General features: G+C 40.4%; 2 protein-coding genes across 6 annotated transcripts in view; both read left to right on the top strand.

Moving 5' to 3' along the window:
• The window catches only part of LOC306985331 (uncharacterized protein), a 250,378-nt gene that overhangs the window by 144,093 nt on the left and 84,473 nt on the right, over positions 1-21,812 (top strand). The window lies entirely within an intron of this gene.
• ppp1r12b (protein phosphatase 1, regulatory subunit 12B) overlaps positions 1-21,812 on the top strand; it is a 59,024-nt gene that overhangs the window by 2,500 nt on the left and 34,712 nt on the right. For all 4 annotated transcript variants that reach the window (XM_079587463.1, XM_079587465.1, XM_079587466.1 and 1 more), the window contains exons 3-6: positions 2,853-2,943; positions 5,002-5,169; positions 5,609-5,726; positions 5,827-5,945. In XM_079587463.1, the coding sequence (XP_079443589.1) occupies positions 2,853-2,943; positions 5,002-5,169; positions 5,609-5,726; positions 5,827-5,945 (496 nt within the window). The remainder of the gene's footprint in view (positions 1-2,852; positions 2,944-5,001; positions 5,170-5,608; positions 5,727-5,826; positions 5,946-21,812) is intronic.

Consider the following 21,812-nt stretch of genomic DNA (forward strand, 5'->3'; position numbering starts at 1 on the left):
GAGTTTGAACAGTCAATTTTGCATGAATGTTTGCATGATTATACTATTTACATCACATAATTTCGAATTATTTCAAGATAATGAATGTCATTATAAGATGCACAATATTGGTGACAATATATTATATCGTCAATGGTACTGAGCAATATTTTATCATTATACATATTATATTATTATTATTATTATTCATAGTAGTAGTACTGTTATTTTTATTTAAAAGTCTGTTAGTCTTATTGTGATACTATAATTTTTTCAACACGAGTACACTTTTTTTTTTTATTGTTAAATTTAATACTAAACAATTCAACCTTTCAGTGCTTGGTACTGGATATTATAATGGATTTATATATGGAATTTTTTTTTTTTTAAATATAATAGATAAAAAAATAAAAGATTCTATAAAAGATTCTATACTAGAGCTCATGCTGCTTTACACACACACACACACACACACACACACACACACACACACACACACACACACACACACACACACACACACACACACACACACACACACACACACACACACACACACACACACACACACACACTTTTTTATTAATTATTTCAATTATCATATATAATATCAAGCCATAACATAAAAAAAATTAGACATGCATACATTTTTTGTTTTTATAGGTTTGTTTTTAGTGTAATTTATAATTCGATGTAGGTTATAATCGTCCACACTTGTATTGTTGGAGCATGAGCAGATGGCAGGTACACTGCTTTAATGAAATCAAACTGATGCTCTGCTGTGGTCCTCTGGTTGAGACTCCTGGCCACATGTCGATCAATAACACTGCTGGATGGGAAGGGTGGGGAACATGCGGAGTGCTAAGTGCTGGGATTGGGCCATTAGTGCTTACTCATCTCTTTGGGACAGTATGTCGTCTGGCCACTAGTGCTTTCTGTGGCGAAATTCTATACTCATCGATATTGATCTTCGTGTGCAGCAAGAAACGATCTGTTCAGAGCACAGACATCACTGGTGAACCTCACAAATCCTGTCAAGAACATGTCCGGGTCAAATCTCACCCCAAAATCACGAGAATTATATAAGACACTATATTTTCTTAAAGAAAATTAAATGTGTTATTAGAAGGCATAATGGCACAATGCAAACAAGTCTTACTTGGGCTTAATATTCTTTCTGCAAAGAATAGTTTCTTATGTGTGACCTTGTGATCTGGTCATGTGTTTGTGAGATTCATCCTAAAAGACTGTATGTTTATGAGTGTTTTTGAGTGCGTATGTTTATGCATGTGCGTTTTTGTACAGTATACTTTCAAAAGTTTGGGGTTGGTGAGATTTTCTAATGTTTCTGAAAAAGTATCTTATGGTCATCAAGGCTGCATTTATTTGATCAAAATACAGTTATTAATACAGAATATTATTTCAGTTTAAAATAGCTGTTTTCTATCATTGTAAAAAAAATTACTGTAAAATTTACAGCAACTTTCTGGCAATTTTGGTTGCCAGAAAGCCTGTAAATGTACAGGATTACCGTAAATCATCAACTAGAATTAAACTAAAAATATGCACACCTGTAAAAGCAGCAAAACAAGAGCAGCTGTGAATATACAGTTCTTTACTGTAATCTTTACAGTATGAATTATAACCTGTGTAAACTCATTTCATTTCAGTTGCGCTACACCAAGACTTTGGAATGCCCTTCCTTCCCACATTCGACAGGCAGACTCAGTAAATTTATTAAAAAAATTGCTAAAGACCTATCTTTTTAAGAAAGCTTTTAATCTTTAGACATTTTAGCATTACATTGCCATAGTAACCCTCCTGATACTTTTTTTTTTTTTTTGTGCTTTCTTTTGACGCTCAGCACTTTCTTTTTGGATTTGTCCTATTTGTAACATGTATCACTATGAATTTAATGTATTTTTATGTACTATCTTCTTTTATGCCCTCTGAAACATGTAAGATGTCCTTGAGTATTTAGAAAGGCATCGGCCAAATAAAATGTATTATTATTATTATTATTTGAGGAAACCGATTATCTTAAATAAGTCAATTGCCATTTCATATTTATACTGCGATCTTATTTCATTTGAGTCCACTAAAAAAATAATGTTTCTTAAAATAAAATGCATTTAATTGAGTTAACCAAACATCAATTTAACTCAATCCTCTTTCAGATAATTGTTAGTTAACAACAGCACACATACAGTACACCGGATGAAGAACTTAACAAAAAGATCATCAATGCATCAGCAAATGTAATTTATTCCTTTGATCAAAGCTGAATTTTCAGCATCATTACTCTAGTCGTCAGTGTCACATGATCCTTCAGAAATCATTCTATGATGATCTGATGCTCAAGAAACATTTATTATTATTATTAATGTTGAAAACAGTTGTGCTGCTTCATATTTTGGTGGGGACCTTGATACATTTCAGGATTCTTTGACAAATCAAATTCAAAAGAACAGCATTTATTTGAAATATAAATCTTTTGTAACATTATAAACATCTTTACTCTCACTTTTAATCAATTTAATGTGTCTTTGTTGAATAAAGGTATGCATTTCTTTAAAACAATCTTACTGACCATGTTTGATTTGACCGTTTATCTCTGCTTACATCTAATATCTAATCGAACTGATATTGCTGTTGCAATAAATGTATGACTTTAAAACTACATGTTTGCAATTACAAACTGTAAACTAAAACCAATTCTAAAACCAATTATCCATTAATGCTCAACCAAGGGCAAAAATATCTTATAGTAATAGGCTATGCATACATCTTGTTATTGTGTTTTTGTTCACTGCAAAGATGTAGGTGTATTTTCAGTGTTTAGATGTCTCAGTCCTTCATGTATCCCGTCTCAGGACACACATGATCCCAGTGAGGGATGAGGAGGCAGAGTCTCAGAGGAAGGCCAAATCACGGCAGGCCAGACAGACTCGGAGAGCTACACAGGTATGATAACCACACAATGATGTACAGTATATAGACACCGTTGTCCTTGCAAAACAAAAAAAGTGCATATGGCACTTTTGTATGCTTTCATTAGGATTGCATATTCTCTAAAATGTGTCACGTACAGTAGGCTAAGGGGTTCATTGATTTACAGTCATCTAGTCGTTACCACAAAATAAACCAGGACAGGACCCCAATGCAAAGCTTAAATTAAAGCTTTCTCTATCCATTTACAATGTAGAAAAATAAATAAATAAATACTGGCGAACACTGCAACAATGTTATTATTCTTTTGCAACCCAAGTTTTTTATTTATTTATATGGGCTAGCTGAAAAAATGATATAGGCCATATCAAAATGTACCGTATGTCTATTTTAAGTTTTTACTAATCCAGTTCTTCGTACTGTATTTCTTACCAATTTGTTGATCTCTTATGACAGAGAGAGAGAGAGAGAGAGAGAGAGAGAGAGAGACGTGCAGAGAGAGAGAGAGACGTGGAGAGAGAGCAGGGACGTGCAGAGAGTTCCTCAGGGGCAGGGGCTCAAATATAAAAAGGGGCATATATATAAATATATATGTGCTTTGCATCACAGAAATAAATTATATTTTTAAAGTATATTAAAATAGAAAACCATTATTTAAAAAAAAAAAATCTGTATTTTTGATCAAATAAATGCAGGCTTAAAGCGCATTAGGGACTTCTTTTAAAAAAAAAATAGTAATGTGTGTGTGCAAAAATGTTAAAATAATAAAGTCACCATTTCGCGTGTTGTTGTCAGGCAGCCTACACCTCACATAATAGGCCTACAGTAGGCCTGGGCTTCATTTAACAAACTATGATAGTTTCATAATGTAAACGGTGTATCAATATATAGACTAGGCCTAAATTCAAGTGACTTGAATACTATACTTACCATTAATGCTACTTTTGGTGCTGGTTTGTAGTCAATTAACATCCATTAGTTCAACGACGGAGATTCAGATCACTTCAATGTAAATTCGTCTGTCCATGTCATTTTCTAATTATTTATTTATAAATGACCGTCCAATGATATTTGAACTTCTTGTGCCAGATGACGATTGGTCGGTGTATTATGCATGACAAACAGGCTTCAGCGAATTAATTAATATTTTAAAATATGTGTTATGTGGATTTTTAATTGAATCAACACACAAACTTTTATTATAAAAAATAATAATAGCAATAAAAAAAAAGTTTTTTGTTTTTGTTTTTTTTTGCCGTCGAGCCATACTCACTGAAAGACGCTCGAGAGCATCGGTTCCCAAGCAGACTGTGTGGGATACCTACGTGTACACTAATACATTTTCATTTTAAAACGCATAACTTTTGCTACGGTTATGCCTGCCGCCCACACACTACTCCGGAGTTTTAGAGCCTCGCAAATGGAGACCGTCAGTCAAGACCGAAGCAAGACACGCACAACTTGACGCAAGTGACGCAACCCATAGCAACGCGTTATAGCAACGACACCTCAGACTGACAGAAACGTAAAAATAAACGTGAATTTAGGCTACTTTAGTTTTGTACACATTGTCATGTAAATTATAAGCAAATGCATTTTGTTTTATTGACCACAATATTATCATTGATATTTGTTTGAGAAGGGCACTTTTGATTAATTTTGAAAAAGGGCAGGGGCTCGAGCACCCAAAGCCCCCCCCTCTGCACGTGCCTGAGAGAGAGAGAGAGAGAGAGAGAGAGAGAGAGAGAGAAAGACGTGCTTTTAACCGTCAGAAAAATAAAAGTTAATCATCTGAAGCCATTTTTACCACAGTCAGTAACTATTACGAATCGCACGATGGCGCCAATTTGCTAGTTTAACTTTCATTCATATAAAAAAAGATAGAACAGTAACTTCAACTGTAAGAACTATGGTAAGAACGCAAGAGAATTCGGGAAAGTAGCGCGGGATGTTGACAACAACAATGCAAATGTGACCGTTCAGTGTTGCATTTGATCAGTCAGAAATCAAAGTCGTGACTTTTGCACAGCTGCTTCAGATACATTTTCTCAGTTTTAACGGTCTTATTATTAGGGAGTCACCCTCTCAGAGTTGACGGAGGCAAAAAGGACCTTCAGCCCGTCAAAATTGGACATGCAAACAGGCGAGGTGTGCACAGAGGGAACGAGTGTCCTGAAAAGACTTCCTGAAGAAGACACGACAGAAACCAGCCGGTCCCTGAGGCAGGAACAGCAGTCTGAGGTGAACATAACAGCAGAACCACATGCGGTTTACTCACGGAAAACTAAAATTATATTTAGTGACCCCAACAGTGATTGGACACACAAGTCAATGTATGAATGTCAGTGTATTAGATGCATTTTATCAGTCTGCTGGTCTTTGTTTGAGACAAGTTTTTCAGCGAGAGTCATTCACTTATCCTATTCAAAAACTTAATTGGGTCAAAAAAGCAACTAATTGCATTTAATATAAATTTAAGTATATTCCTTAAAGTATATTATTTATGTAATATATTTGTAATATTTGTAATATTAGGCCTATGTACTTGTTTTTCACAAGGGTGATCAGTTTTTCAGAAACCAAATACTATGTGTATTGATGATATGCTTTGGCTTTGTTTAGAGTAATTTATTTATTGTGGTAGCATTTTAGTGATTGATTGATTGATTGCTTTTCCTAGCAAGGAAACTGGAAAAGAAGACCAGGAACCAAACCTGAAAGGTCTTCCTTTTGCGTCTCATCAGTTAATGGAGCGTGTGCATTCACTCCAAGTCTGAAGAGTCACAGCACCTCGATAGGTACTATTACACCTTGTTTTTTACTATTACAAAATGTGTAATACTTAATAGGCATCATCATCATCATCATTCTAATATATGGTGTTTTCTCTGAGTATAGAGTCTGAATGGACAGATGAAAATGACAACATTCTTTATGGTTCCCATGATGCATCTCTGACACAGCAGCTGACTGAAGACTGGGATCTCAGTGCTGACCTGATCGGCCTACTCGCTGAGGTACCATTATCATATCCGTGTCTTTCAAACGTGTATTTATATATTTTATATATTTATTGCTCATGTGAGAAGCACAAGGTTGTTGATATCAAAGATTAAGGTTTGACTGCTACAATTTTAAGTTTACAGTTTTATTTTTCTAGGGATGCACCAATATCATAATTTTTCATAATCATAATATTTCATGGTCGATTCCTATTGCCGTTTTTTTTTTTTACAAGCTAATGGACTGATTCTGAGACCGGTGGCCTTTTCTTTTTTCTTTGATTAAGCAGATGTATAGTGTTGTTTATTTGCTCTATTACAGCCCAAACTGGCCTCAAACAAACAAACAAACAAACAAACAAACAAACAAACAAACACATATCTGTAGCCATTTTAAATTAGAGGCAACCACTGCATTTGAATCATGATTCAAACAAAGATGCTACACACATGTAACATGAGGAGTTGTTTCTGATGTACATTAGACTATATCATTTCAAGATTTAAAGCAAAAACAGAAAGGCCTGACTTTAGATTTGTGAAATGATGCTACATTAAACATACCTGCACAAAACAAACAGCAGACGGACTGAATGAAAATGCAAATTCACTCTCTGACAGTAGGTGGCGCTTATGGAAGAGCAGTGATATAGCGATTCCTTGGTTTTGCTGTACTCAAAGCAGCGCGGCGGTTATAAACATGACTTAAATAGGCATTAATACTGAGGTAAAGGAAAAGAAAATGCCATTGAAATTTTTCTGGAGACAGTCAGCTCCCTTCCGAGACACATTCATATAAATCTCCTCTTTGCGTTTGTCTTCAGCCTGTCCCGTCTCTGGCCTGTGTAAACGTTCTGTTAACACACTTAGTAATGTTTTCACACAAATTACATTTTGGGAAATTATTGCAGAGATCGAAACAAAGATCGTCCAAAATAAAATGTCCGAATATCGATCGTGTGTTTGGAGCAAAAAAAAAAAAAAATGGTTGACCGGTCCATCTCCACATTTTTCGTAGTTCGTACTTTTTACTCATTTTACAGAGCTTACAAGCCCATCAATTTATGCTGCAGGCTGAATTTTTACATTTAATGTAAAAGTTTTTTTTTTTTTGAACACTATCGGTCATTTGTCCTTGTGAAGAGACGTCTCATCAGTCATCAGTCATCACAACACAGTCTCTGATCTGAAGCGACAGGATTTATTTACAGACGTTGCTGAAGATGGATGAACTTGACTTGAATGTGAACAACACGGTCAGCCTATGTAAAGAACTACATTCAAACTAGTTAGTGTATGAACTATTACATGGTTATTATGCTTTCGGACCACAAGATGGTGCTGCTGTATAGGTCTATGTAGTCTAAATAGTATTAAATCTTTGGCCTTGGAGAAAAATCCTGTTATGAAGTAATACATTATCCTTAAATTTGCACAATATTCCCTTTTACGTATTTTTTAGCAGGATTCATTTTTTCCTGTCACTTCTGTTCATGTATAGATGGTAAACATCTATCAGGCAGAGCTGAGCTGGAAGAAGCGATCTTGCTGTCCGCCCTTAATGTTCCCGTGAAGAGTGTGTGAGGTATATCCTGACATTCCATACCATGTAGGGCAAAACTACCCGTCTCTAGCCTCGGTTCCCACTCTTTTAAGCTCTATAAGCTTAATACCTCACATCAAATGAAGGACAATAATGAAAACAATACAATAAGAAAGAGACGCACAAGGCAGTAAAATAGGTGGAGTTGAGAGAGACCAAGGACCAAGCATATGTGGCAGTGAACTTATCCCTTGGAAAGGCACAGTGAATCCCTCTCTCGTTCCGTCAGCTGCCGCTCCTCTGATATCGAAGCGCTGAATCACTCTGGGGAAGCCGCTGTGTAATAGGAGACCGCTTCTGTGCAGCTGCGGCCTATATATGTACGCTGATAATTAACACCGATACCCATCAGATTGGAGCTGCACACTGCCTGCTTCAGCATGCCACATCAATGTAGTCAATGTAGTTGTGGTCAGATTACTGTTGACTGTTAAGGGACGGTTACCCTTGAGCTGGTGTGTAAATGTATGTGTGCATGTTTGGTGCATCTATTTATATGTGCTTCATAGGCAGCAGCGCTCATTGCCAGCTTGATGGAACATGTTTCGATGTGACGCTATCAAAGTGTGTGCCAATATCAAGCTATTTTAATTAGTCTGAGTTATTCCAATTTTAAACATGCCTTCAGCAAACCACATTATTATATTGTAGTATAGTAAATGCACACCGATGTGTGTGTGTATAGCCGCGTTTCCACCGCAGGAACTAGGAACTTTGGGGTGGTACTCGGTGTGTTTACACCGCAGGAACCAGGGTCTAAATGAAGCTTCGGGTAAACATTTCCCCCTCAGAAAGTCCCTGCTCGCGAGGTAGTACTTTTATTCAAAGTTCAGGAACTTTCGGGGGTGGGACTTGTGCGCTGAACATGCTGATTGGTTGAGTTCACGTCACATTTTGATTGGTTGACTCCACGCAGCATTTTATTTTAGTCACCAGTTTTAAAAATCACGGTTCTTCGTTGTCTGTCTGCAAATATGGAATTTACTAAAAAATACAACCGCTGGACCGGCGACGAGGTCCAGGCTTTAATAAGCGTATTTGCGGAAGAGGAAATCCACGGTCAATGTCCGCAATAGCTGATAACATACGTTGTCTAATTTTGTATCTAGCATTACAAGCTTTCTGAATACGCTTTAGTATCAGTGCTCGTCTCTTTTCTGCCGTTTTGTTAATTACCTCATTAGTAAACCAATACATCACACACAACTGCAGCACAGCTTGAATCTCCTCCATACTTAAAACTCAAAATGCACTCAAAACTGATTACTGTCCGTCGCAGACTGAGAGGAGCAGTCGCACGCAGTTCAACGTCACCTGACTAATTTCTTGACATAATCTTCCCGGTACTTTAGACCGCGGTGTAAACGCAGTAAGCAACCGGTCTGGGGCTAAAACAGTTCCGGGTAATTTCGGTGGAAACACGGCATGTGTGCCGATATCAATTTTAGTGATTAGCACCTTTCACACAGAGATTCCAGAAAATACACAGATAATGTGTCCCGGGATCGTTTGATTTTGGTTCATTCACACTGCCAGTGATTTTTCCGGGATCTGTTAGTGCGTTCACACACATCCCGGTAAGATCCTGTAAAGACACGTGACGTCAGGATGAGACGTGTAACGTACGCGTCGAAAACATGTACACTTATGCTGCGTTCACACCAAACGCGAATAGAGCGCCTGGCGCGAGTGATCTCAATGTTAAGTCAATGTAAAGACACGTTTACGCGCGGATGAGGCGTTTAACGCGACGCGAATTGACGCGTGAATGAGGCTAATTGAGCGTCTCAATGCTGCGTGAAAGAAGGAATGATATTGTTCAGCTATGTTAACTATGAATGTGACACTGAACACTTGCAGTCGTACATTTTTGAACGAGATGAAGAAATTAAAGAAGTCGTTTGACCTACGTTATAACGAGTCATTAATGTCTTTTAACTTATATGTTTCATATAATAGAACCGAAGCTATAGATTGTGAATTGAAACATTTCTCGTTTACCAGCGGCAAACGTCAGGAGGACTTGCCGAGGTAAGGCTGTTCCTGGCGGGTTACATGAGCGCTGAGCGGCCCGGTGATCGCCTGGATCTCACAAACCGAAAACATCAGATACAATTTTTTAAATAGGCGCTATCTTTATAAATAAACCACATTTGAGCTTTGTTTGCAACTGTTTCACTGATCCCGGCAATGTTACTAGGTCCCCAACCCGGGATCGATACCGGCATCAATCCCGGGACGTGTTTGTGTTCACACAGAAGGCACTCTGGCAATTTTGCGCCAATTTCCCAGGATCAACGTGCTGTGTGAAAGGACAACTAACTGATAAAATCGATTATTATCGGGAATAAAAATAATCGACAACGAATTTGATTATCGATTGGCCGTGTCTGCGGGCTGTGCTTGGAAATCATCAGCCAGTCACGTTGCTTTACAGTAGTAAAAAAAAACATTTCTATGGATAAAACCCCTTATGGAAAATAGCGGAGGACACCGAGTGAGCTGCTGCTGGAATGGTACATGATCCAAGTTGTCCGAAACATGAGAATGCTTTATATTTATAAGCGCTTCAAACCAAAGCGTAAGCGTTACTGCATCTTGCTCTGTCATGCTTTGACAGATGCGTGTGCAGTTTAAAGCCTCTGACTCATGTTTTCCTCAGTGCATAACTTACATTTTATGGTTATATCCTTATCTGTAGATGTTAGAAAGTCCCGCGAGTATTTCCAATTTGCACAAGCGTATCTTGTTAAACTTCAATAAACGAGCGTCTCTGGGCGCATGCATATTGAGTGCAATAATTCTGACTAAAATACACATTATGATTTAAATTTTCTTTGTTAGAAATGAAGTGTAGTTTTAAAATCCTTCATTTAACACAAATAATCATATTTATGAGAGCAGTAACAGTAAAGGCACTATTGTTGGTATGTCCCGTTAACATAATTACTATGTTCATGTGTGTGTTCCCTATGCCTTGTACAAGTTAACATTTTGTGCTTTTGTTTTTGTTTATTATCATTTTATAATCAAGTTGTTTTAATTTCTGACTTCGACTTCCATAGTATGGAAGAAACACTATGGAAGTCAATGGGGCCCATCAACTTTTTGGTTACCAACATTTTTCAAAATATATTATTTTGTGTTCAGTAGAAGACATAAATGTATACAGGTTTGGGACAACTTGAGGGTGAGTAAGTGATAACATAGTTTTCATTTTTGGGTGAACTATTCCTTTAATTGTCCATGTACTACACTGTAAAAAATGTGGCTGCGATTAGTTAAAATTTGTTGAGATAACTTAAATATCCAACTTAACCAAACTAAACTTAACTAAACTTAATATTTTAAGTCAAGCTTGAACACATACTTTTTAAAGTTGAAACAATGTTGGATTTTAAGTTGTGCTAAATAATCGCAGCAATTTTTTTTACAGTGTATATAAAATAAATGTAGTCTAAAGGAAAATACAAAAAGTCAAAAATTAGCTTAAAGTTGAACTTAAATCTTAAATGTCACACAGTCATAATATGACTGTAAAAATGATTTATGCTTGTTAAACTTTTTCTCAGTGTACATAATAAAATGTTTGCTCCATAATAAGACATGGACACTTTTATGATTATGTTATTTAGTGTAATAAAAAGGCACAAGCTGAAAAGGAGGGCTAGGTTTAGGTTTAGGTTTGTGAATGTAATGAAATGCTGAGATATTGGCAATAACCCAGAAAGATGCTGTGCTTAGCCAAAACTCTGCCTCTTCTCATAAAAGAGCTAAATGATCTGACCAGACCAGCTACAGTGTGAACACTGTGTGTGTGTGGACATCGGTATCTGAGCGTGTACTGTGTGTGTGTTTTTTTTATGTATGTGTACAGTATGTACAAGCAGCCGAGTTTGATTCGGTTGTGATTGTGTCTATATTTGGTTAGTGTGCAGTCTATTGTGCTATAATGGAGCTGTCGCTGTATGATTCTAGGAATATTTGGCACAAAGTGTGTGCGTGAGTTCTGCTGTGTCTGTGTTTATGGTGTAATGGCCTCTTTGTGACCCCAGCAGAGAGCAATGGAAGTTTACTTTCTGCTAGAAACATTTCCATACTTGCATGCGTCTTCTTTCATATTTTCCACACAGCCCTGATGTTTTTACAGACATATAGTTTTCTTATTGTGAGAATGTTAGGGCTATAGCTATTGCTGATGTAGCTATACACATTATATTTAACCTGTTGCTTTGAAATATTGATTAATTTCAGCCACTCATATTAATTTAGCCATAACCCATAAATATGCACAACTAAATGGAAAATAATGGTTTTCATCAGCATTGCGCTTTAAAAACTAAACAGAATATGACTATGAAACTATGATATAAACAAGACACGAACATGACAAATATATTTAAATAGTAATTAATTACTGTGATGGTGAAGCAAAATTTTCAGCATCAGTAGCAACTCCAGTCTTCAGTTTCACATGATCCCTCAGAAATCATTCTAATATGATGATTTGATGCTCAAGAATGTCTTATTATTATCATCAATGTTGATAATAATAAGAAATATTTTTGTAAAACCGTGATGCATTTTTCCCCAGCATTTTCTGATGAATATAAAAGAACAGCGTTAATTTGAAATAGAAATCTTTTGTAACATTATAAATGTCTTTATTGTCACTTTTGATCAATTTAATGCATCCTTGCTGAATCAAAGTAATACAAAAAATCAACCCTGAACTTTTGATTGGTAGTGTATTCTCCAATACCATTTTTGCTACATAAGTTTAAATCAGAGATCATATTTAAAAAACCCATAACTAATACAAATGAAAGCTGTGAGACAAGAAATGATTGCAATAGCGAATATTCAGCTCAGCTATATTAAATATGACAGAATTCAACCTGAAAAAAGTCAAATCAATTCAGCAGCTTTTTTGTTTTCATCTCATTGATCTCACTGTTGGGATGTGGATCTCAAAGATTCGTTTGTGTCCTGATTCAAGAGGACAAGTAGAGGACAAGCACTGAACCCGAGTGCTCGCGGATATGAATGTTCCATTTGGAAAGCCATAAAAAGAAGAATAGGTCAAGTCTGCTTAACCCGAAACGCAGATGCAGCTATTGAAACTTTGGCTTCCAGACTGAAATCCACTCTCTCAAACAAGTCTCCCAAGGCCCGTTTCCACCGACTTACTCCATCCAGGCCAATGGAAAAGCACAGCCATTGTGGCCGATGTGATGAGGTGCACTCTATGGCTCAGGTTCACCTCTGCAGATGGCTTTGAGTTCTCTTGCATTATTAGTCAGAAACGGACAGGAAGAAAGCATGGGAACTGCTTTTAGAGTGTGGACCAGGTCCAAAGCTTATGTGATTGAGAAGGATTTGAAGAAACTCTTAACCTTTATATTAAATATTCTGTGTCTTCAAATATTGTATAACCACAGGTTTAAAGCAATTTTTTTTTTTCAAAAATAAGTTATAATGTGAAGTTATAATGATACAAATATACTCTACAAAGTATATATAAGACAAAATGCAATTGTTTTTGTTGAAGTGAGTGCAAGACAAGAGATGTGAACTTTGCTTTACTGTGACAGAGCGTTAACTTAAAGAGCCTTTGACATTTAGCCTCTTCATTAAAATGTCATTTCAAACAAATTCCATGACACACATGGCACGGAAAATGCTTGTGGGCAGTTGGGGCATGGCCACTGTAAAACATTTTTGGACCTTTTACAAAATCTTAAATTCATCATTGTTCCTGGGTGTTTTTCAGTATGTGTCAGTTCACTTTAATGTCTGCATTTACAGTTTGCACATGCTGTAACTGTCAAAAATGGTAGCTGTGATTGTCAAAAATGCACTGTAAAGAAAACAGTGACAATTATTTAGATGTTATATTTCATACTTCAAAACTGCTTGTACTAGATAATTTACTAATAACATTTTAATATGACAACCTACTTGAAAATATGCATTTTACTTTAAAATTGATTGATAATAGCACAGGTGACAAAACAGAGTTTCACTTGATTCCTTAAAATAAACATTAATTAAACAAACATAAAATATAACATAAATGTCACGTTCACCGTCTGTCACTACATTCCCCAGAATCCTCTTTGGCGCACCTGCAATCACTTTCTCCAGAATATTAATCACACACCTGTTCATCATCAATCACCTCAAAAAATATCAAGGCCTTATCCTCGAGAGCCAGCAAAAAGGATGGAAGGCCTGGAATCTACCAGTAGAGGTCGGCTGCAGAGGTTTTGCAGGACAGTCGCTCTGGAGAACACTCGGTTTGTTGGGGATTGAAGGGATGGCCAGGAAACGGCTGATAGGCAATGTCACTGAACAGGCGGAAACAGCATCAAAGTGGATCTGGATACAGCGGGAGGTGCGGTGGCAGAGCAAACCTGTTGAAGGACTAAAAACGGCATAGAGTTGGGTGGTGGTCAGCAGGGGTAGATCCAGGACGCTGGATCTGCTGTCGAGCCCTCCCGAGGTGTTATGGGCTTAAATCGACGAAACACCAAGGAAGGGGGGTGCCCATCTGATGACCGGCTGTAGCCACCTAACTCTTGTAGTGTTGAGATGTAGCCAAGCCTTGAGCTGGCCCAGGGAGAAGGATGGTGCTTGGAAGGAGGAGAGAAGGAGAGGAGAGAGCGATGCCACTGGCTTACAGATGGGGCAGGGCAGAGTACCTGTAAAGGTGGGCCAGTTGCGATGATCACATCGTTTTTGCATACCTCATTAACCAACACATAAAACACTCACTGCTATTTCAGTCTTGGGCAAGCCTCCAACAGGAACAGATCATGATCCATTGCCTCCTGAGCTTTTGATGCATCAAGATTCCAAGATGTAACGTATACTCACCTGTGAAACTCTAACCTCTGTGTCATTGTTCTGCTGTCTTCAGAAATCCGGTTCAATTCCATGGTGCCTGTGATCTGGTACTCACCTGAGTTTCCAGTATTTCCTCAGAGTTTGCTTGCTATCAACTGCATCTAAAAGAGAAAGGACAAGTATTAATGACCTGTGATGACTTGTTATCAACAAATCTGAAGTTAACATGCTTACCTGCAATCTGCCCCGCACTGCGTGATCTTCACAGTGATTACTCACCTTGCACCCTTGTCAACTTAAATAAAGCTGTGTTTGGATTCACTTACCTCTGTCTCCGTGCCTGAATCCTGACAGAAGGCTTGACCAATACCGCTATGGATCCTACACAGCCCGCAGACAGCACTTCCGTGAACACCAAGGACTCCACGATGTTCGACCAGAATGGTAGTAGTCTGGAGGAATTTGCTGCAGTTTTCCTGCACCTTTACCAGGATGGGAGATGGGATGAGGACTTCCTTCAACAGCAGTTCTGGAGCGGGTTAGACGATCCACTCGCCCAGATACTGCTGCAGGATGATCTCGACCTACCTCTCGTCAAATTCATTGACCGTACGTTGTGGGTGTGTGGTTCCTCACTCACTGTGGGAGACATCCAGCCAGATCTTCGCGTCCAGCCAGATCTTCGCGTCCAGCCAGATCTTCACGTCAAGCCTGATTTTCGCGTCCAACCTGATCCTCACCTCAACAGCCCAGTCAAACTTACGGAGCAGGAACTCCGTGTTCGTCCTGGACCAGACGCGGGGATTGTCTGGCCCAGAGCCCAAAAACTGGTTTCCAATAGTGCCGACCTGACGTCTAAGTTAGTTGACCCCGCTTTGATGTCCGTCCGGGAAGCTCGCAGGTCTGCTCCATGGTCCACCAAACCCACCGAACCAATTGTCTGCCCAGTCAAGCCAGAAGTTCATGGCGATCCTGTCGACCCAGAGCCATCATTCGCTGCAGCGCCCCATCGCTCTCGTAAACGGAGGAGGAAGAAGGCTTCCTGCATTCCCCAAATTCTGGAGGCCACCCCAGAGCAGTCTGCCCTTCATGTCTGTTCTGAAGCTGAAGAGACTACCCTTTCCCTGTATGTTGCTGCTATTATGTGTGTCTGGGCCGCACATGCCTCACTGTCGGCTACCTCATCTCCATCCTCTCCAGAGCCACATGTTTCCACCCTCTGTCCAACCGAGCCTGCACTTCATGCCAGTCCTGCCGAGCCTGAGCCTGGGACTGAGAACGTTGTGTCTGCCGAGCATGAGATTGAGAGCATCTTGCCCGCCAAGCCTGAGAACGTCATGTCCCCAGAGCCAGTCGTCGGCGCAGATGAGCCAGAACCAGTTCCGAGTCCAGTTCCGAGTCCAGTTCCGAGTCCAGTTCCGAGTCCAGTTCCGAGTCCAGTTCCGAGTCCAGTTCCGAGTCCAGTTGTCGCCTGCCATGTCGCGCCAGAGCCCGCTGATCCTGCGCCAGAGCCCGCTGATCCTGCGCCAGAGCCCGCTGATCCTGCGCCAGAGCCCGCTGATCCTGCGCCAGAGCCCGCTGATCCTGCCCAGCCCAAGACCCTCTTTGCTGCTGGAACCCCCCTTTCCTGTAAATTTCCCCATTAAAATTTTGGGGGGGCGCAGTATACCTGCTAGGGGGACCGCGGAGGTCTCTCTGACGAGGTTCCCAGTACCACCATGGACACCTGAAAAATCCTCACCACCATGGCCACCCGAAGGGTCCTCACCACCGTGGCCACCCGAAGGGTCGTCTCCGCCGTGGCCGCCCGAAGGGTCGTCTCCGCCGTGGCCGCCCGAAGGGTCGTCTCCGCCGTGGCCGCCCGAAGGGTCGTCTCCGCCGTGGCCGCCCGAAGGGTCGTCTCCGCAGTGGCCGCCCGAAGGGTCGTCTCCGCCGTGGCCGCCCGAAGGGTCGTCTCCGCCGTGGCCGCCCAAGGGGTCGGTTCTGCCATGGTCCCCTGACCAGCCTGCTCCGCCTGGACCGTCCTGGAGTCCAGGATGCCCACCCTCCCACCCCATTTGTTGGTATATTTGTACGGCGCTACGTCTGTCACTACATTCCCCAGAATCCTCTTTGGCGCACCTGCAATCACTTTCTCCAGAATATTAATCACACACCTGTTCATCATCAATCACCTCATTAACTAACACATAAAACACTCACTGCTATTTCAGTCTTGGGCAAGCCTCCAACAGGAACAGATCATGATCCATTGCCTCCTGAGCTTTTGATGCATCAAGATTCCAAGACGTAACGTATACTCACCTGTGAAACTCTAACCTCTGTGTCATTGTTCTGCTGTCTTCAGAAATCCGGTTCAATTCCATGGTGCCTGTGATCTGGTACTCACCTGGGTTTCCAGTATTTCCTCAGAGTTTGCTTGCTATCAACTGCATCTAAAAGAGAAAGGACAAGTATTAATGACCTGTGATGACTTGTTATCAACAAATCTGAAGTTAACATGCTTACCTGCAATCTGCCCCGCACTGCGTGATCTTCACAGTGATTACTCACCTTGCACCCTTGTCAACTTAAATAAAGCTGTGTTTGGATTCACTTACCTCTGTCTCCGTGCCTGAATCCTGACAATAAACCTGATAACAAAGAACAACCATTTAAATGAATTATACTCAAAAGTGATGCATCACACCGGGAATTCTAAGAACATCCATTTACTTTTTTTCTAAGTAAAATTAATTGAAAACAAAAACAAAAACATTACCAAGTGTGAGTATGATATTGTGGAGGGAGATTGAGCTGGTAAGTGACTGGGTTGATTTGTTTAACAATGGAGAAGGGACAAATATAACAGGGACTTTTTGCAGGGGAGGCAGAGCCGAATGTCCCTCGTGAAGAGCCACAGTTTCTGCCTAGGCTGATAGCTGGGAGCAGTTGATCTCCGGGCATCGGTGTGGCTCTTCTGGCACCGCACAGCCCGTTGCAGGGGTTGGTGAGCTAAGTCCCAGGCCTTCCACTCTATCTGAACCAACAGTCAACTGAAGGGACAGAGGAGGTTGGTAACTGAGCATGCACTGGAAGAGGGATTCGTGGAGGGATGGCGGAGTGAGTTCTGTTAGCCCAGGACAGGAAGTGGCTCCACTGGTTCTGGCAGCGATGACAGAAAGTACAGTGGAAGCAACCAATCTTCTGAATCTTGCGTTCAGTTTTTCCGTAGCTTTGTGGCTGATGTCTAGATGACTAATAGTTACACCTAGGAGTTTGAAGAATGCCTTCCACACATGAAAGATAAACTGTGTCATACACAATATCCTCTGGAATACCATACTTTCCAAATATGTGATTGAAGAGGAGTTCTGCAGTTTCCATGGCCTTGGGTAAGCGTTTGAGAGGAATCAGAGAGAATTCTCTTTGGAAGAATGAGCTACAGAGACGAGCACGCAGGTACACCCACCAGAAAGAGGGAGACCTGTTATAAAATCCTCTCCCAGGTGTGACCATGGACCATGGGGAGCAGTAACAGTTTTTCCCAGGATGGTACTGTAGGTGTTGGGGGGTCTTAGCCATGGCACATTCCTGACATCCCTAGACATCCCTCCATACGCAGCCACCAGAACCAGTCCTGGATAAGTGAGAGGATCGTGTTGGTCCCTGGGTGGCCAGTGCCCACTGATGACTGATCCCATGAGTGGAAGACATCGAGAGGTGGGAACAAATGTCTTATTCACAGGGCAACCCAGCGGAGCAGGCTCGGTGGTGGCAGCCTCTTTGATGCGATCATCTAGGGACCACTGGCTAGAACTGAGGATGGTTTCAGGAGGTAAGATGGTTTTAGGTTCATCTGAGGGCTCGTCAGGTAAGTAGAGGCAAGACAAAGCATCAGCCTTGATGTTTTTGGCCCCTGGTCGAAACTATACAGTGAAATTAAAGTGGGTGAAGAAGAGGGCCCAATGTTCTTGACGGGGATTTAAGCGTCAAGCTTCTCGAAGGTACTGTAGGTTAAGGTGATTCAGTAACACCAGGAAAGGATGATGGGCCCCCTCAAGCCAATGCCACTCCTCCTCCAACACAAGCTTGATGGCAAGAAGTTCTCGGTTGCTGATGTTGTAATTCTGCTCCGCCTGGGAAAGCTTATGGGAGATGGCACATAGATGGAGTGTGGGAGGCTTTCCCTGCTGCTGAGGCAAAATGGCTCCCATGCCAGGGGTACAGGCATCAACTTCAACTTTGTTTGTTTGGATCTGAATGGATTAGTAGATGAGCCAACTTGAACGCTTGTTTGAGTTGTTGGTAGGCGTGGGTGGCTTCTGGGGTCCAGAAAAGAGACTTGAGATTAGATTTGAGCAGAGATGTTATCGGAGCAGTGTTCTGGATGAATCGGTGATAGAAGTTGACAAAGCCTAGGAAGCATTGAAGTCCCTTGATAGTGGTGGAAACGGGCCAGGATTGAACTGCTTCGACCTTCCCCGTGCCAAACTGAATTCCTTCAGATCTGTTGTTGTATCCCAGGAACTAGATGGCCATCTGATGGAAGTAACACTTCTGCTTTAAGGAATAGATGGAACTTCCTGAGCCTTTCCAACACGAGCGCGGTATGGTTATCATGTTCGGTCTCATTTTGGGAGTACACAAGGATAACATGGATGTAGATGATGACAAAGTGGTTGAGGTACTCACAGAATACGCCATTCATAAAGCATTGGAATACAAAGGGGGCGTTGACCAGGCCATGTGACATAACCTGATATTCATAATTGCCTGTCTCCTCTCAACAGTTCCAGGGCAGCAGGGACGAGGGGAAGAGGATACCGGATTTGGACAGTGATTTTGTTGAGGGAGCGATAGATGATGCAGGGCCTTAAGCCTCTGTCCTTCTTAGCCCCAAAGAAGATTCTTGAATTAGCAGGGGAGATGGCCTTCTGTTCGGGGATGGAAAGTGGGTACACTTTGTAAGTAGTCAGGAAACTGGTGTTGGTGATATATATTGTAGCACAGGTGAGCAAAGCTGGTAGGTATGATATTACTGACCTTGAGCTGATATTGAGGATATAGTCCATAGGGTAAAACAGAGAATTAGAGTCTGAATCAGTACACAAGGAGATTGCTGGAGGTAAGTAACAACTCTCTTGCATAGCAACAGCAGGAGTCTTGAGGATAAGTTTTTTTCTTTGAGTTTTCTGCGTACAGACGAAACTATTCGGTCATACGATAACACGGATCCGCGAAAACAAATAAAACCGCTGTATTTTGCTGCCAGATCATTAGATGAAGATGAAACACTAGAGACTGAACATACGCATTTGTGCATGACTCCATTGTTTTCACAGGTTCATGTTTTTGTTGTTTACATGGAGACCGCTTTCAAAAATTTGCAGTTTGAAACCCATTTTCAAAAATTTACGTTTTTAGGCAAATGAGGCCAAAACGCATAACAAGTTTTACGTTTTTAGTTGAAAATAGTGTCGTGTAAACAACCTCTGAGTATCCATTTGGGTGATCAGACACTGCGTGAGAGTCCTTATGTTACAGAGGTGCTGGGTGAGACAATAAACTGCAGGTTTGTGTGATTAGTAATCAGGGAAGAGTGTGTGCTGTGTGCGTGTGGAGGGAGAGCCTGGACTGTTCGTGACAGCCTTGTTAAAATATAAAATTTCACTGTAAATTATAAGGTAATTTATACTTTATACTTCCTCTATAATTTTAATGTACTTCACAGTGAAAGTACAGGTAGGACTTGTTAAAGGAATTCAATCAAAACAAAATTTCTGTTGTCATTTACTTTTCCTCATATTGTTCTAAACGTATATTTCTTTATTGTTTATATTTCTTTATAACTGTATTTCTTTTGTGGAAAATAATTTGGTCCAACTTTATATTATGTGCTTTTAACTTCTATGTAGGCTACTTACATAAAAAAATTGTTTGTTACAATGTAATTATTGTGTTCATGTTTGCAAAACACTGCTGCTATTGAGGTGGGATATGGTTAGGGACAGGTTTAGTGGTATGGGTTGGTTTAACAGTGGGTTAAGGAGGAAGTGAAGGTCAACAATGTAATTATAGATGTAATTACATAAATTAATTACAGCTTTAGTTACATGCAGGTATTTAAAAAATATAACTGTAAAAACATGAATGTACACAATAAGTACATTGTATCATATGATTAAAGCTGCAGCAGTCGACAAGTCTGGTAAAATTTTTTAATGTTTACAACTCATATGCCCCTCCCCCACTACCGTGAGCACCCTCCCATCGAGTGCGTGCTCGTCAGTGCGTATGTACCAGCTTTTCTGTGAACATGCCCGTCTCTTCAGCATCGAAGCATCATTTTCTTTTCTCTGGTTGTTTTGGACCTCCTAGCTCTGGTTGTCTTGTTAACGAGGAATTGGAAACTTGTTAGTAGATTTTCTCTCCGCCATCACGCTACAATCCAACACACCTGCGAACTTCAGGTGTGATATTGTAACATGCACGAGGGGGGGATCTGTGGTGTGTGCACGAACTGTGATTGAAAGTCAGATCTCACACAGGCCTGTGCTGACTGGACCAGATGAACCGGGAGCGGTGGATTTTTGCAAAACAAATAACACGCTCTAGGTGGAGGTAGAAGCGCAGGGTTTTTTCTAAAATTTAGATTTAGGTTTTTTTCTGATTTATGTTGTTCTGTCGGAGCATAGTGTCGGTTTCAGTGATTATGATAAAAAAAAATCTTGCAGACTTTAGCTTTAACTTAGTACATAGTTAAAGACACTTAATATAAAGTGCATGGATGTAATAATTTTTCACACTTTTGGAGAAATGTACTCTTCGCTCCTTTCTATAATTACAATAAGTGTGGACTGAGACTTTCAAACTCTAAAATAAGCCCCAAGTGCTTAATATGCCACATGCACAGTATTTGAAATCTTCTGAAGTTTGTTTCAACAGGTGTTTACAGTAACATTTTTACAATCTTTTTGTTTAAATTAGTAAAATATAATACAAACACTTAAAGCAACTCGTACTGAGCCAGAGCAAGAGGAGAAGGAATATGAGAAAACAACTAAGTGAAAAGACGGTGTGAGAGAGAGAGAGATTGTGAGAGAGCGACGGAGCTGAGTGGGACCGAGTGAGAGCAGTTTTGTTCTTTCAGAGTTTGTGTGGAGTAATTGTATGTGGACAGAACAGAGAGGGAGGGCTTTCAGCCGTCTGTAAAGTTAACAAAGAAAAGTCCTCTCCTTATTTAGCTCTCATTGTGTGTCTGTATGAATGAGCGAGTGTCAGAGAACATCAGCCTTAGGAGAGCACGACTGTTTATATGCGTTTGTGAGAGAGGGAGTGGGACGGAAATAGAGAAAGAGGGAGTGGAGATAGCGAAGTGTAGAGGTGCTTCTAATTGTTTTCATTTTTCTCTAATGACAACTGTGCCGTGCGGAGGAACAGAAACACAG

This window comes from Phoxinus phoxinus (genome assembly GCF_949152265.1).
Source record: "Phoxinus phoxinus genome assembly, chromosome: 18".
Taxonomy (NCBI): Eukaryota; Metazoa; Chordata; class Actinopteri; order Cypriniformes; family Leuciscidae; genus Phoxinus; species Phoxinus phoxinus.